Raw genomic sequence first — 18,420 nt, 5'->3', positions numbered from 1 at the left:
TAAATATGAATAAATGATAATTTTATGCATGCGATAACATTCTAGTTTGGCAACTTTGGTGACTAACAAACTATAACCATAATGCACACAAATAAATAACTTTTATGTTATCTACGCATTATTAGTTTGGCCACTTTGGTGACTAACAAACTATAACATAATGTGTGAAAATAACTAACAGATCAATTTCATTCCATAATCACAATATGTTGCATCAATAAAAATTAACAATAAGTATATATAAGACCTTACAATCCATACTTCATATATACATATTGTAATTTTTATTTTATTATTTATAAGGGTTTGGTGTTTGTCATTTTAAATGACATAAGTTATGTCATTTTAGGAGAGATAGACACAAGAAAATGGAAATCATGGGAGAGAGAAAGTGGGTGATTTTTTTAATTTAAAATTTAAATAAATTATTTTTCTGTATCTGTCCCTCTCTTAAAAGGACAGAGTGTTATGTCATTTAAAATGACAAACACTTTTCCCTTTTTATAAACATAAATGATCCAAATCTTCATACTAATGCCCATATAAAAAAATAAAAATAAATAAATAAATAAATTCATTCAGCTGCAGCAAAAAATCATACCATTATACATACCGCATTATTCATAACATAAACAATGCATTTATTTATTTAATTATTTATTTATTTTAACAATTATAGGATTAAAATTTAACATTCAATTTTAATCCAATCACTAACACATTTCAAATTCATTACTGTATATATATATAATATATATATATAAATAAATAAAAAATTCATTCAACAGCAGCGGAAATCATGCCCATTTTTCATAAGCTTATCAACGTATTTACATACGCAATCATAATCTATTATGGAATTAATATCCCATCATATATAATTATAAATTTAGACAGTATTTCAAATCCATGAAACCATGACCCAAAAATGATAAGTTGATTATTTAATCAATTTAAATGTCAAATCAATTTGTAATATATATCAAATGAATATATCAAATCAAATCAAAATCTTACCTATTTTGACCTATTTATATATATCTATATATGTATACAAACCACCGTACGTAACAGTATTTACATCATTTATGTTGACGACATCTAAATTGAATTCAACATATAACCATTTCGTTATATACAGCGGCACATTATCGAGAGAAAGAAAAACTAATAAATCATAATTCTAAGCAAAACTAATGGACACAAAATTGTATACATTGTTTTCCTAAAGTATAATAGGCACAATTTTTTCCTTTTGTGAATTGCAAAGATAAGATTTGGATTCGGAAACAGTAATTTGCAAAAATATGACATGTATTCATAAACATGAAATCATGGAATCATATTAAAAATCATTAGCGAAAAACATAAATTTTAGAAACCCCAACCTTTAAAAAAAATCAAGAATCCGATCATAATCATCTATGGAAAAACATGAATTCCTAAACCTTGCTCTGATACCACATGTTAATTTGCATAATATATCATGTTCATAAATCATAAAATAAGAACATGATAAAGGATCTTGGGAATACATGATTTTCACATACACATAAGAGATAAAGACATACCCAGAAACAATGATGAAGGATTAACAACAGTCATCATCTTGTGAGCAATTGTGTTAGGGTAGTTTCTTTCTCTAAGCCTTCTTTACTTTGATATGTATTCTGATGGAGAGAATGTCATTAGGGTTGAAAGGGAGAGAGGACCATTCCTAATATATATATATATATATATATATATATATATATATATATATATATATATATTCCATAACTCATAATCTGGTAAGTCCATCATATACCAAATCAAATCAACGATTGAGATTAAGTGTATCAGTAATTAATTGGGCCATATAACGTTTAATGGGTAATATCAAGAATCTTAATATTTTAATTATAATAAAAAAATTTAATATTATAATTGATTCTTAATATTTCTAACATCAACCCCTTCTATCTCCTCTAAGAACCTTATAATTAATTCTTCTATCACTAATTTCTCCATTTTTGTTCTTTGTATGTTTCATCTTCGAACAATGTGATGAAGGTTGTGGTGTGTGTTTTCTCAATTTGCTTGCAATTTCTAGATTTCGATTTGGATCTTGCATGCTCTTCAATCTTATCCTGATTTTCATTTTGATGGTGGTCTATTGACTTGTTTGCATTGGCGGTGTATTAATTGCGGTTAGATTTGGCTTTTCAAAACTGGGAATCTATATAGTTCGTATTGTTGTATCACTTTCAGTTTTGAACATTGAGCTCAAGGTATTATCACCATTCATTCATTTTTATGTTTCTTTGGTTTTTAACTTTATACTTCCAAAGTTTTGATAGTTTACTCTACTGCTACGTTTTTTGGAGCTGTCATTGACGATGCTTGGGTACAGTAACTTGGTTGTTGAAGAACTCAATACTTTTTTTTTGGTGAGGATAAGGGTGAAAACACCCCAACCAAAAGAAAGAAAGACAAAAAAAAAAACAAATCAAGAAACACGGCTTCGAAAGAAGCCCACAGCAGCCATATCAGCTAAAACTAATATGTAAAGATCAGGAGGAGGTGACTGGATAAAACTGATAGAGTCATCTTGCTGGCGATCAAAAGATAAATTAGCCAACCAATCTGCGCATTGGTTTCTCTATCTGTAGACATGATTAAGATGAACTATCCAATCTTTACGTAACCATGCATGTATCCGAGTCACCAAATGTGACTCACGAGCAGCATCACCATCTTTGGTGAGCACTGAAATAGCATTACTTGAATCACTTTCCACAATCACCCTTCGCCAGCCCTTAGACCAAGCCAATTCAAGTCCTTTACAATTCAATACTTTTTTCATTGAACCAATGGCATTTGATACCTTTTTATGTTTCGAATTTGCATTGCAGGTACTAATTTGTCTACTACAATACCAATTTGATACTCGATTTTGTAAGTTGTTTCAACTTGGAGTTTAATCGATTGTATTAGGACCTGATTTTGTCGCATTTTATTATACTTAAGTTATTTTATTACACTCAATTCCTAGGTATACTTGCCCCATTTTCTGGTTTTGCAATTAAATTATTCACTAGCTCATGATTGTATTTGCTCACCTGCTTCAAGTTCTCATTTCACTACTAAAAAACTGATATTAGGGACGGACAAATTCCGTCTCTAAAAGTCATAAATCCGTCCCTAAATTATTTAGGGACGGAATTTGACACGGAACGAATTTTGTCCCTGAATCGCTCCTAGCTAATGTTTTGGGACGACACTTTAGTTCCGTCCCTAATAGGGACGGAATAAAATCCGTCTCTGACTTGTGTTTTCCGTCCCTAATGTTGTCGACAATTAAGAGTTGTAAAAGGTAAGAATCCGTCCCTAATAGGGACGGAATTAGGAAAGGATTTTGAAAATTAATTTACTTATTAATTATTAATTTCTTATTATATCATATAATAAGTATTTTACTTATTAAAAGGTAAGACTTGTATTTTACTTATTAATTTCTTATTATATCATATAATAAGTATTGAAAATTATTGTCTTATGCATAATGCCAAAGCACAAGGCACCCTGATTATAAACGCTACACTTTCAAAAATTTAAACAGTATTCAATTTCACGAGAGTCCTAGAACCAAAAGCGCACAAGAGGCATATACAGAACATTAATCAAGACAGTGAAGCGCAAATAATAATAAGAGACTAAGAAACCAAGCACAGTGCGGCGGCCCGTAGAGGACACGACAACACGTCATTTTCAATTCCGTCAAAGCAAATAAATAGTTACATACCTCTCACTGAGTCATGGTCGAAAGTTCGAAACACTGGTCCTTTGTTCGTTCTTTCGTTCGGAGAAGCCAGAATCGGTGGCCGTCATTTTTTTGAGTTGAGGAAGGGTCTTGGTGTTATTGTCTTCGCTCTAATTGGAATGGGTTATTGAAGGGAGAGAAAATTAGGGTTCATAATTCGGCTTGAACTCTTAAACCAGAGAGAGGGGGAGAGGGACGGTGATTGACAGAAAAAAGAAATTGCGGGAAGCGAAAGTAGCGCGAGGGAAATAGTGGCAAAAGAGTATAACAATAGCTGAAAATAAAAAATAAAAAATATTCATTTTTTGATACATAGGTTGGTTAGAGGGAAAGAGGAATTATGGGGCGGGAATTGAAATATTTCTCTTATACTTAATTGATCCTTTAGGTTGATTATTTTAATAAATATTTCTTATATTTCAAAATTCGATTTAATATATAATTTAATTATGAAGTTGTCTATCTTATATTTATAATTAATCCACCAAGATATAAATTAATAATAAAAGGGTTCAAAAGTAAGGATTTTGAAGGAGTGTGGTGACGAAGTTAACATTGGTAACTTAATTAAAAAACATTAACCTTATCTAAAAAAAATTAACCTAATTAAAAAATGTTAACCTAATATTTGGTGACAAAGTAGAGATTTTGAACTTCGATGAAGAATTTTAATTTAAAAAACATTAAAAAATAGTCAAAATTCAATTATTTAATCCATTAACCTAATTAAAATCATAATTGATGTTTATCCTAGTCCAGACTAAGATCCCAAATATTTCTAATTACAACTCAACTCTCTTTATTCTTATATGGTTGGTGAAGTCATACAAGAAAATGAACATTAAATTCAAGATAAACACGTAACAATTAGAGATAGATTTTATTGAAAAACAAATTCAATCACACAAGAGTTCACTTTGGTTATATTTAGATCAATTCATTGCTCAATTTGACTCTTAATGCATAACAAGTTGGAAGCTCATCACGCCCACACACCCAGACACATACGCACACTATTGTTTCCTAACCAGATAACTCAAAGGTTTCATGCTTAAGGCTTCATTAGAGAGTTAATTATTGTAATTTTAGTCTTATAAAACATGATAAATTATGAGTTTATCAATCTTTCTTATTGGCCAGTGATTGATATTTCAGCTCTGAATCCATCCTTATTAGAATTTTTTTTTTCTGTCTCTAACTCATACTTTCTACTAGTCACTAGCAGGTTGGATGAACCACCTTTCAAATACTTCTCACCGCATAAATCATGTAATGTTATTTCTTTTAACACAAATAGCCAATCTACATAATCTACAAAAAGTGTGTTTTTGCAATTTCATAAACAATAACACTTAAATACAAAATTTAATCCCTAAATTCATCGCAATTAGGGATAGATTATTTTCCATCCCTACTAGGGACGGATAATTTCTGTCCCTAATAGGGATGAATTATTTTCCGTCCCTATTAAGGACGAATTTAGGGACGAATTTTAGAAAGATGTCCTGATTTTATCCCAAGTTGGGACGAACAATATTCCGTCCCTACCAGGGACGAAATTAGGGACGGATTGCAGAAATTGAAAATGTTTCGTCCCTAAATCCGTCCCAAATGGAGAGGAAATATTTTTTCATCTCAAAATCCGTCCCTATTAGAGACAGAACTTATTTCATCGTTAATTCCGTCCCAAATAGGACAAATTGTTTTTTCCATCTCTAAATTTGTCCCAATTAGAGACGCAATATTTTCTGTCTCTAAAATCCGTCCCTAATACCAGTTTTTTTAGTAGTGTTTGAAGCACAATTGCTGACGTGGTGATGGTGGGGAATGCCATTAATTGAGTTAACGAAAAATATAATAACCTTAAACAATGTAACATGAATTTAAGCTTTGATTAATGATTTAATCATAGTAATTATGGTATAATTAGGTTGAAAATCTAATTAAGTAAAAATAAGATATTTTTGAAAAAATTGCAAATAGAGTGAGTTTTGAGATATAATTGCTAGTAGGCAAAAATTACCTAAAACTTAAAAATAATTGAATGAAACATTATGAAATAATTTTAGTGAAATTTACAATCAAGTTAGAAGAGTTAAATTGATGAGAGGACGTAATTGGAATTATGCATTAAGTTGTTTGACTTTAAGTGACACATGAGATATTGTAAATATCTTAAATTTAAGATAAAAACCCATCAATTTCTTCTTTCTTCTTCGTGCGAAACCGAGAGGCCATTGGATAGGAGCTTGATTTCTAACTTCTTGGTTAGTTAACCAATCAAGGAAGTGCGAACTAGAAAAGTGTGTAGAATCACAATACAAAGATAACCTCTAATTCACAATTTGTTGAAAGTGTGTATGTGAAGAGAAAAAGAGAGGGGAAAATGGCAGTTTGGTGGAGTTTTTGAGAAAATGAGGTGGGCTTGATCTCCTTCAAGCATTGGAGAATACTCCTAGGGTCTTTGTGGAGCCATTTGAGGTAAGGAAATCTCATTTTCACAAAGTTTTAATAATGGGTCATTTTAGGTTAACATAATGGCATATTTTCATGGATGAAGATGTTGGGATGGTATTGAGCCTTAGTTCATGTATGAATATATGATAAGGAGATTAAATAATTGGTAAAAATATAATCAAATCGTCATTTAGGAAATGTTTGGGATTTTTGAAAATCTCATGTGCATATAGCTTAATTTCTTGTAATGCAAGTAATTGGCTATTGTGATTGATTTGGTTTATTGTTCCTTTGAATCCTAGGAGTTGATTAGGTAAACAATTGGTTGTAGATCAAGCATTGGATGTGTCAATGAATCTTGGTTGAATCTTGAATGGAATCAAGTGTTGGTAAGTTTTCTATCCTTGTAATATGAATATATTCATACGATGGGATTAATATTCTAGTATGGAATGTTTGTTGATCACACTTGTGCCTTTAATAGGTAAATCTAGTGTAATCTAGTGGTGTTGATCTTTTGGCTAGTTTATGGATACCTTTTGTGCAAAGGGAATCTTTGGAAGGAAAGTTACTGCATGTAAGCTTTCAGACCTTGAGATTTATCTTGTGCTTGTTCCACCATTCTATGAAGGGTTAGTGGTTTATATGGTATATGTAATTGCATAGATTTGATATGATGCATTGAGTATATGTATGTATATGCTATGTGTTTACACTTGATATGTATCAAGGATGTTTCCTTGTATAATTCATAGAGTGTAGGTTCTCTAGCCAGTAAGATTTATTATTATTGCAGCATAAGCATTCTAGAGGAATGTTTGAATAAGCATTATTTGCATAGCATGGATATGTATATGTTGTATCATATGGTTTATTGTTTTTATGCTGAAGTGAACCAAGGGTGGAGAAATCTCCAAGGACCCTTGGTTTACTGAGATATGTATGTATATCTCACCCCACGTTATAGGAATTTCAGGTGCAGGTACTGACGGTGCAGGAGCATCACAGAGTGCGAGCCCAGACTAGATTGTCATGATATTGCATGCTTGTGGGATTTATTTTGATGTGTATATTTATATCTCACATGTCATATATGTATTTTGGAGAGTATATGGAATGTCTTTACCTCTTTTGATTATGCCTATGTATATATTTTAGAAACATATGTATAGGTTGTTAACTTATGTATTTATTTTGCCAAAAGATATATGATGTATATGTATTCATTTTGGAGACTTAAATATGTATATTCGTTATGTCTATGTTGGACTTTGATGTGTTACATTGTAATGTATATAGAAAATGTATGTTGATATTCAAGGAGAATGACATGGATGGACCATGTGATTAAGCCTAGCATTGGCTTTATATACGTGTATATACTTGAATATCATGTTTATCAGGTTATATGAAAGTTTGGGAGGGATTCCCATGGCTTATAATACAGCAAAATGCTGTCAAAATGGTTTTACCCAGTAGATAATCGATTACCTGAAACAGGGGAGGCAAAAATCAGTCACTATCTTAGCTAGTAATCGATTACCTTGAGTGTGGTAACCGATTACCTAGTTGTATAATTGATTACCCCAACTTTGGTAATCGATTACCAAAAACAAGGGATGAAGTTTTGAGATACTGCCTCTACAGTAACGAGGCTGGTAATCGATTACCTAGTGCAGTACATTGGTTTTGAGAAAATGCTAGGGTAGATAGTGACGCTCTGTAATAAAGAAATCTCAGAGATTATAGTGAGATTGTGAGAGAGACATACTATTCATACTTTTCACTAAAATATCTCACAAAATCTACACTGATAGATAGTCCATTAAAATCATCAGATTTTTGAATACCACAAGATTGTTTTTCCTTTGTTTAAAATCCTGATTGTATACCATTGAATTTGGACGGATTCTAAAATAATCTTTTAAAATCCTGATCTAATAAGATGTGTCTTTTTTACGGACTTTCAAAATCCTAATTGAATACCAATGTATTATTTTGTCCAAATAAATCCTTTAAAATCTTAATTCACTACACACAATAGTTAATAACATATTGTAATTTAGCTCATGAAAAATTAATGCATAGAATACAACAACACAAAAGGAAAGCCCATTAACTTCGTGAAACCAATGTTCAATGAGAAAAGTGTGTTTGCGCGTGTTGTGTTTTTGGTTTTAATGATGAATATATATCTTATTTACTTTGTTTAGAGGTCCTTGATGGTGAAATGTTGCAGCTAGTTTAAGTCTTGTTCACACAGCGATATATCTGATCTTGAAGATTAGCTATTGGGGAAGATAATTAATCCCTTAGGTTGTGGTCCTAGCCGAAAGCCGATGTGGGGTTTTTAAAAAATCAAATGTGGGCTAATAAGGTGGAATGAGTAGAAGGGATAAGGGGATTAACCCCATGAATAGACATAGGCGAAAATGAGGTTCAGATATTTTTGATTCTAAGACAAATTTTTATTTTTGCCTTTTTGTCTGTATTACTAGTGATGTCAGAATTTGCTTGTCTCCTTTTTTTGATATTTTATCTTCACTCTGAGGTTATTGCTCTATCTAGCAACTTTTCTCTCCCACACTCAAAACTGAAAATATCTAGATTTCTTTATATCTATAATCATAGATTAATACACATGCCCAGTTTGTGGATTGAGTTACCAAGTTAAAAACTCTTGTCTCTTCAAGTCTTCCCTAGTATTCTCTTCTCCCAACGTAGTGTTATACATGGCTGCTTGTGCTACCAATGGATCGATCTTTGCGTCTAGCTCACAAACATGTTTGCCCAAGCGGTCTGTCTATTGTGGCATTTCAAACACGCATGGTCAGTCTATCTAATCTGCTTTGCTATGTTTCCCTTTTATTTGATTTTATTCCATCCTTGTGTGCAATAATATTCTTGTTGCTAGAAAGATGGACGCATCAGCTTCTTAACCTTTATGAAATTAATTTCAATAGGACCATGTGAATTCTGATTAATTTTGTGTTGTGATGACTGTGGTTATGACAATAGTGGAAGAAAATTTCTCTACCGAAGTGAGTTCTGCAGAACAAAATTCTGATTTACAAACTGAGGATGAGAGCACTCGAAAAAAATTATAAATAATCAATTCAACCCAAAAGTTCTATTAGGTAAGGGCTCATCAATTATTTATATATTTCACTAATATGTCCCTCACACAAGAGTTCATTGGATATGAAGGGTGGATAAAACACAGGTCCACCTACCTGTGCTAAGAAATTCTACAAAAGAAAGTTTGGGCGGTGAGGATCGAACCTGTGATACCAAGACTCTAATACCATATAAAGAACCAATTCAACCAAAAAACTTAAGCTATTAAGTGAGGACGAATTAATGGTTTATATAGTTATGTAACAAGAGCTATTTAATATTTACACATCAATGTTCTGATCTCCATGCTGTCACGTGCTCTCATAACAATTTTTAATAAACACTTGAACAATAAGTAACCAATTATCTAACAGAGGCTGGGGAGATGGCTGAACTTGCGTACATGCGGGTGTAAGAGAATTCTATCTGTGATGGAATCAGAATAAATTAATTAACATGGAGTGCAAACTTTAATAAAGAAAAGCATAAACTACTATGAATGGCTAGTGGAAAAGCTTATGAACTACCTTGCAGTCTTGTACAATATTATGCTTGTGCCTGATACATAAACAGCTGAAATGCAATTAAATTTAGTTTCAGTAAGAAAAGCATATTCTTTTTACCAAATATTTCAGAAGAACTAAATGATGCAAAGAACCAATTCAACCCAAAAGTTTAAGCTTTATGCACAGGATCACAGAGGCTCTGACACCATAGAACCAATTCAACTCAAAAACTTAAGTTATTGGGTAATATTACATTAATAGTTTTTATATTTCTCTACTAATTGAGTGTAGGATTTTTTGTATGTAACAATTCCGTCATTTTTTATGCAGCCAGTAATTTTCTCAATGTTTCATTAACAAGATGTTACCCAATGAAGAAAAGTCATGTGAAAGTTAGTAAAAAGATCAGTGCTGCTGCTGTTGCAACAACTCCAACTGAGGAAATTAAAGAGTAAGAACACTATTTTCTATTTTTGTTTGCTATGTAGTTTGCAATTGCAGCATTTCCAGAAACGGGATAATAAGAAAATAAAAATAAAAAATAAAAAAGTGAATTTTATAAACGTGTTTTCTCGTCCCTATGGAAAGGAATTATGTATAAAATGAAGAATTGAATAAAGAATCTGCGTGATATATGAGGTCAACTTTTAGTTTCTCAAAATTCAGATTTTTCTTTTTCTCAACCTTACACTTTTTAATATCAATGTCTATAGGTACACGCTTCCTTCATGGGCTACGTTTGAACTTGGAAGGTCCCCTGTCTACTGGAAAACCATGAATGGTCTTCCTCCAACTTCAGTAAGTGTGATAGTGAAGTCTACATTAGGTTTAACTCATTGAAAGTTACTTCCTAGCATTTTAGTAAATATCCTTACTAATTTTGTCAGGGAGAGAAGTTAAAACTTTTCTATAATCCAGCAGCAAATAAACTTGCCCCCAATGAAGAATTTGGAATTGCTTTTAATGGTACCTTTCTTGTTTATGTCACTTAGTTTTTCTAGGGGAAGGATTCGTTACAAATTTTTTTTACAAATTACATTAAATCTGATCGATCATACATTCTTGATTGAAGTTTGAAGTATGACCGATCAGATATAGTATAATTTGTAAAAGTTTATAAACAAAAATTTTGTAAGTATAACATTTTCCAGTTTTCCTATTTTGTCAATTGTCGTTACCTTGTGCCTACTTCATTTTGCTTGTCATGTTTTTTTCACATTGACTTCTAAAATTCCATCCTTTCAGGAGGTTTTAACCAGCCAATTATGTGTGGCGGTGAGCCAAGGGGTATGCTCAGAAAAGATAGAGGCAAAGCTGATTCCCCAATATATACCATCCAAATAAGCATTCCTAAGCATGGTACACTTATTTCTCAATATGTTTTTCCGACACCGATAATACTCTACTCAAGAGTGTATTATCGGTCAGACATAGTATATTTGATAAAAGTTTGTAAATAAAAAATTTGTAAATATAACATTCTCCTATTTTTCTGACAAAAAATCATTCAATTTCTTCTTGTTAACTTCTTATTTATTTTTATGCAGCTATGAACTTGATCTTCTCATTTACAAATGGAGAAGACTGGGATGGTCCCTATAGACTGCAGTTTCAAATACCCAAGGCTTTCCAGAACAAGCCAATTGACTTTTTCAATGAGGTAAACGGGCATTCCATTTCTCTTTAAATAAACTGCCTCTTGCTTAATATACCCATAATTCTAAGTATTGTAGCTTAATATTCAAAAGTACTTTCTTGCTTTTCAAGAAACCAGAAAAAATGAAGGATTGAGACTCTAGCAGATCTTTTTTTTTTGTATGAATCCTTGAAACAAATTGATAGAAAAGGTAACCATATAACCATGGATTTTCCATTCAAACCAGAAGTTGCTGACAAAACTTCACTAATGCAGTATATAATAGACACTCCAAAATGGTTGCTGACCAAATTTCACTAATGTAGTATTTACATACTCCAGTTCAGATTTTTCAATTATCTTTTACATTTTCATTTTTTATGTAATTACATCAATAATACTTCTAGTTGGGATTTTTCAAATACTTTTTTGAATATTTATACAAAGACTTAAACGAACTCCTGAACCATTAGAGATTGGTTGAAACTATTTTTTTTATTTTAGCTTAGCAGAATTTATTACTGCAAACTAAATATGATAAAAATGGAATCTATCATAGCTTTAGTTGGGATAAATCTAAATGGTTGTTTCTATTCATATGGTAGGGCTTGGCAGAGGAACTGAGTAAAGAAGGTGCATGCGAGAAAGCAATATTTCCAGATTCAAATATGATTATAACCAAATGTGCTATGATTGGGAATTTGTCAAAAGAAGGGGTGAGTACATTCTTCAATTCTTAATGTCTTTTAGTTCATTACTTCACCGTTAAATACTATCAGTTTCTAAATATTGAATAAAACATCATTGTAGGGTGATCGTTGCAATCTGGATCTCGTTCCAGGATGTACAGACCCTAGCTCACCCTTTTACAACCCACTAGCCAATGTAGACGATGGAACATGCCCAATTGACCTCGATTCTGAGTCTGAACTCTGAAGAGTAGCATTATACTGTATATAAGGGATATGTAGTCCCTGCAGAACATTAAGTTACATTCTTGAATATATAATGTAATTTGCAAAAAAAGTTTGTAAACGAATCATTCGCCGTATATAAATTATATTCATTACTGTATACTAGCATTATACCTCACATTCAATACAAAATAAGTTTGCTAGCATTCCAAAAATTCTCTGTTCTCAGAACACTAAAGACTATATTGATTGAGCAAGGCATCAAAACTGTGCTTGTCACTGATCATCTGAATCTGATAGCAGAGAACGCCTTATAACTCTAATAACATCTGTGAGAGACACAATCCCAACGAGCAAACCCTCGTGATCCACCACCCAAACTCGATGAACATGCTTAGTGACTGCCTTGTCAATTACCTCAGACAAAGGTGATTCAGCATAGCAGGTCACAAGTTCCCTATTAGAGGTAGTACCTAGATTCTGTGTGTCTGCTGTGTACAAAGGACTAGCTGCAATTTCTTCAGTGAATGACAGTGCACTTATTCCCAACCATGATTTCAGTGTGGCTAAGTAACATCCTCTTGAATCAGTTGCTGAAAATGTACCTACAAGCTTCCTGCATCTTCCCTGTAAGAAAAATGTGGCACAAAATTTTTCCATTAAACCAAAGCAACATTCCTATGTTTTTATTATATATAAAAAAAGATTTGAAGTTTCTCTGATATAAGTTATGTCATTTTAAAGAGAGATCGACACCATAAATAAAAATTATGGGAAAAAAGTGAATGGTTTTTTCTTAATTTAAATTTTAAATAAAAAAATATTATGTTGTGTCTATCTCTCTTAGAATGAAAGAATTTTATGTCATTTTTCCTATAAAAAAAATAACAATAATGCAAAAAAAAGGGTACTAAGGGAGAAAAACTTGCGTTTATAAGCTGCTTGTGATCATCTTCACTGATATCAGAGGCTAAAACAATAGGAACAGCATTTAACATAGCAGACTTTAAGCACTTAATGGCATCTACAAGTCTTGTGCGTTCAGTGATGGCATAAATTTTTTCAGTGTCAGCCCCTAAATCTTGAACTGAGCATGCCACGATGCTTTGTAGTTCAGCAGCATGTTCTTTCAAGAACCTTAGCACATCCATTTGAGTGAGCATTTGGTAGCTTGAAGCAGACTCTACAAGTTCCACCCCAGCTGACACGTTCTCTATCTGGCTGTCAACTGGAACCATAGCACGATGCACCCCTTTGCTAAACACTTCCATACAATCTAACAGGCTAATTAACACATGACAGAGAGATATAAGAATAACTAAAAAAAAAAAAACCCAAAAAACAAATGCAGTAACAAGAATAAATGTTTTTGTAGTTTTAAGGTAAATAATGTTTGGTAATTTTATACATGGGTATGTCCTGTAACACGACATCTTTCAACCATAACTATGTATTTTCATAAATACATAATTGTTTTTTTTTCTATTCCCCAGAAGTAGATAATTAGTGTGTATTAGGTTGCAAGTTCGATTCCTGTAATATTCAAAAAAGATAATTAAAATAGATAATTGCATAACCAAAAATTGACTACACATAATACTTATTATTTCCCTTTATATATTTCTGTTATCTATGGTTAGATTGGTTAGAAATAAAACAAGGGAAATAGTTTTATTATATTCTATTACATAAAAATTTCTCAATTTTTATGTAATAGAAACAAAATGATAAGTGAAACTCACAGATAAGAGAGAGAAAAAAAATAAAGATGAAACCACCTCTCTCTTGTGTGGATAGAAAATTGTGGGTAGAAAATTGGCTTCTCTTGTGTAAGATGAGATAAATATAACCCATAAAACAAATGTTCACAAGTTAAAAATATAAATGAACCTGGTATTGGGATTGAGAGTCCACAAGCTAAGGCCTTCAAAGGAGTGACCAATGATGGAAGAGACAGAGACAGACATCCTTTGATCAAGATCTTTGGTCACATCTTCATCACCACCGTTCATGTGGTCATCACCAGCTATGTGGGCCACGATGTCAAGCATTGTCACCATCCCTATGTAATGCTTCCGTACGGCCCCGGTTTGTTTATCTGACTCCACGATCATGGACCCACCAGCTCCGATCCATTGCCCTGGCGGCGCAGCCACCGGCACCGCCACCACCTTGTTCGCCACCAGTGTATTCATGGTGTGAGCCAGAGACGCCGTGTACGGCACCTCCACCAGCCTTCTCTTATCCACCATCAAATCCCTCACCTTCCTCTCCTTCAGCTGCATGCTTTCACTGCGTTGCATGGTGGCTCCGCCACCGGACTTCGTCTGCTGCATATTTTCAATTTTCCTTGGCTTACATATAACTAAGAAATGCTTCTTAATGAAAAGATCGATGGGTACTGGTAGCAAAATATAGAGCTAGCATCAATGATAAGCATGCAAAGCAGTTCTTGATTTTCCTTTAATTTTTCTGGGCCATATTATACGTGTAGTCTTGTGAGATTTGGAGTATTGTGCATGCATGTTCTGCTCTTGCCAGCTGTAATTGCGCACTAGATTACTCATCAAAGGCCTTTGCTAGGGCGACACCTTTGAAATTTTTATATACCAGCATTATAATAATGTATAAAAGTTTAAATTTAAATTGTTTAGACATGATTATATGGCAAATTGACCATACTACCAATTTTTGTGGAAAGATTTTCCTATTCAAAATTGATTTGAAATATTTTTAAGAGCAGTATGCTGACGGCATAGTCTCACGGTCCCACCAACATAGTTGACAAGACTCCCCTACACATTGGCATGATAGCATTGAGTCCAAGACTAGTCCTGTCAGGTTTTTTGACACGTTTAGTTCCGTCAACTTTTGTGACATATCTCGGCTCCATAATTAAATTATCATAATTAATGACAATAACCAAAACAATACCCTAAATTATCATTATTATTTTATTATTTATTTATTAATATATAATAAATTATTATTATAAAAATAGTACCCTAAATTATAATAATGTCTTAGGTAATGTGTTTTATTTTTTTTATTTACTTTAGTTATGTTTTATATTTTGTTATTTAATTTAAGTTAGTTATTGTTTTTAGGTATAAAGAGCCTAGGACGAAAAACCTTATTATAGAATTTAATAAAACCAAGAATTAGTAGAATAACAAAACTATTTTACTTAAAAACTATCCGGATATACATATCCAGATATGAGACCGATAAATATCTGGATATGTACGGATCACAACGGCTATAAACGACTATTTTTTTTAATGAAGTGTCAATATAAATACCCACATCAACAGTAATGAACAGTGGACGACCATAAATCAATTATTGAACCTTCATTACTCATTCTAACCAATTATTGCTCATTGATTACTTACTTTGATCATTGCATACACTTGAGCTCATCTTTCTTTTAAAGCTATACACCTATTAGTTCTTCAATTTGTGTAATCTATACTTTGAGAGTACTTAACTATTCTTAATCACTTCATTCTGATTTCTTGAATTGAGAGGGGAGTGAACCCTTGTGTAAGTGAAGGAAAAGTGTTGATCTCCAAGTGACCGAAGTCTTGGAAAATATTGTAGTGGTTTGTTGAGTACCCTTGAAGCTCAACCGAGTAGTGAAAGTTGACAGAGCAGCTTTAGTCTGGACGTAGGTCACAGTGGTGGTGACTGAATCAGGATACATCTCGTTTGCAATATCTCTAACCCTTATCTTTGCATAAGCATTGTTAGATCATTTGAGCATATTTAATTTCATATCTTGTCAATTATTTACTTGAGTTATTTACTATTATTTAGTCTCTACGTGTAGTAAATTATTTGAGCTCAAGAAACTCGTTTTCAAAAAGGAAAGTGAAGCATTTGGCGAAAATATTTTTAAAACTCAATTCACCCCCTCTTAAGTTTGAGGCCACTTGTCCAACAGCCGAGACGTATCACAAAAGTTGACGGAAAAAAATATGACTGGACTAGTCTTGTCAACAAAGCTGACGGACTCAATGCTATCTCGCCACATGAACGGAGACCGGTTGCTCTAGCTGATGTGGGGAGGAGTCCAGTCAACTATGTTGATAGAATTATACCAATCAGCATAGCTGACGGGTTTGACTGCTCTACCATAGAAAAACATTCCAAATTTGCTTTGAACAGGAAAATCTTTCCACAAAAATTGGTATGACGGTCAATTTGCCCGTGATTATATGCATGCATATCAGAATTTAAGGGAAAAATTTAAGGTGCGCCGAACTCCTGCGACAGTAGTATAGTTTTACTATGATACCTAGACGGATTTTGACATCCTAAAAATTTGCACATAATTCGTTTATGTATCCTAATAAAAATATACTACCATCGCATGAATCGAAAATTTATTCGAATTTAAGCTAGTTTTACAAATTCGAACTACCTAACGAAGTACAAATATATATATATCTATATATATATATATATAGGGTTTGTTTTTTCTAAAGTTACTTTAGATAACTTTATCTAATGTTCATCGAAACGACGTCGTTTTGGGGCGAAAATCATGGTATTTTTGTAATTTTAATTTATTTCAGGGTTATAATAGTCTTTATCATTCTAATTTTTTAATTTTTCAACCCCAAAACGACGTCGTTTTGATGAACATTAGACAAAGTTATCTAAAGTAACATTTGATACTTTTTTCCTATATATATATATACATATATATATATATATATATATTTAGTTAGATCATATATCCTGTATAGCTTTTTGTTTTTCTTCTAAGTATGTTATTAACATAGTCTGGTAGTTCCCTCACTCTACTATGATTAAATTTGATTTAACTTATTATCTAAGTTATATATATTTGTTTTCTACTATGATATAATTGATTTTAAGTTAAAAAACTTAGTTAAGTTAAAATTTATATTAGATTAATTCCTATATAATTTATTTATTTTTAAATTTTTTAACCTTAATATATGCTTGTTGATCATTAGATGATTAAGTGGTCTCTACAATTACATCTTACCCAATAATCATCCTTAAATCTAGTTGGAGGAAATAAAGGGGGAGAATGAATAAGAGAATAAAACATCTGAAAAAGTTGGACAATAAAAAAATAAAACTAAAAACAAAAACAAATTTTTAAATTATTTTCTTAAGAATAGTTTTATTCCCAAAAAAGGGAACATACCTCCTAGTTATAAAGCACGGACACTCAAATTTTTTTGAAAGATACGTGTCGGACACCGACACGCTCCGACATGTTCCGACATGCTTTTTCGATAAATGATTAACTTTTTTCGACATGTGGTCAACGCTATGAACCTTTTTATTAATATCTAAATTTTATTTTATTTACTAAACATGAAAAAATAATTTATAAATCAATTTTTTTTGTAATGAAATTTGACATGAAAAATTAATAAGGCACGAAAATTTATTTTTATTTATATTTATGTTATGAAATTTGAATATTTTATTGGTTATATGACTTATTATGGGGTGTTATATATATTAAATATAAATTAATGTGTCGTGTCGTGTTCCATGTTCCGTGTCAGTATCGGTGCAACATAGCACCCTAGTCCTTTACCCTTGCTCTTCCATACTCTTGAATTTCTTTCTTTCTCCTTTTCGCGATCCTAAACCCCGTTGATCTTGACTGAGGTGGACGGTTCTGATCAACTGAATTAGTATTCAGCTTTGGAGAGTTCGCTATACCACTCCAGTTTTGTTGCGATTGTTGTTGTTCTCAACCAGTGTGTAGTGTCGGGCTTGTCAATCGGATCTGCACTCGTAACCTTCATGATCCGAGATCTGAAATGCGACGAATAACGATTCTTTAGGGCACGTTTGGTACGCGTTATATTTCTGAATCACAGGAAAATATGATAAGGAAATATATTTTCCAATGTTTGGTAGCTCAAATCGCAAGACTTCTCGATCCAAATTTGTTTCCGATAAAATGCTTTTATGTGAAAATTTTAGTACGGA

The 18,420-nt window shown here is 32.3% G+C and overlaps 2 protein-coding genes across 2 annotated transcripts; one reads left to right on the top strand and one right to left on the bottom strand.

Annotated features, from left to right (window-relative positions):
* The first annotated feature begins 8,842 nt into the window (after window positions 1-8,842).
* LOC133296347 (protein POST-ILLUMINATION CHLOROPHYLL FLUORESCENCE INCREASE, chloroplastic) lies at window positions 8,843-12,560 on the top strand. Its single transcript, XM_061495313.1, has 8 exons — window positions 8,843-9,088; window positions 10,213-10,333; window positions 10,596-10,680; window positions 10,770-10,848; window positions 11,128-11,241; window positions 11,430-11,542; window positions 12,124-12,234; window positions 12,329-12,560. Exons 1-8 carry the CDS (start codon window positions 8,992-8,994, stop codon window positions 12,452-12,454), a joined length of 846 nt encoding a protein of 281 aa, XP_061351297.1. The 5' UTR covers window positions 8,843-8,991; the 3' UTR covers window positions 12,455-12,560.
* Window positions 12,561-12,708: 148 nt separating this feature from the next.
* Window positions 12,709-14,768, bottom strand: LOC133296350 (SNF1-related protein kinase regulatory subunit gamma-like PV42a). Its single transcript, XM_061495317.1, has 3 exons — window positions 14,323-14,768; window positions 13,362-13,716; window positions 12,709-13,059 (listed from the first exon to the last, which is right to left on the bottom strand). Exons 1-3 carry the CDS (start codon window positions 14,766-14,768, stop codon window positions 12,709-12,711), a joined length of 1,152 nt encoding a protein of 383 aa, XP_061351301.1.
* Window positions 14,769-18,420: the final 3,652 nt, after the last annotated feature.

Source organism: Gastrolobium bilobum, unplaced genomic scaffold (assembly GCF_033153095.1).
Source record: "Gastrolobium bilobum isolate Gb01-03AN ecotype WA unplaced genomic scaffold, APGP_CSIRO_Gbil_v1 utg4031, whole genome shotgun sequence".
In the NCBI taxonomy this organism is placed as follows: domain Eukaryota; kingdom Viridiplantae; phylum Streptophyta; class Magnoliopsida; order Fabales; family Fabaceae; genus Gastrolobium; species Gastrolobium bilobum.
Note: the sequence above shows the minus strand (reverse complement) of the source record. Positions and strands in the feature narration are given on the sequence as shown.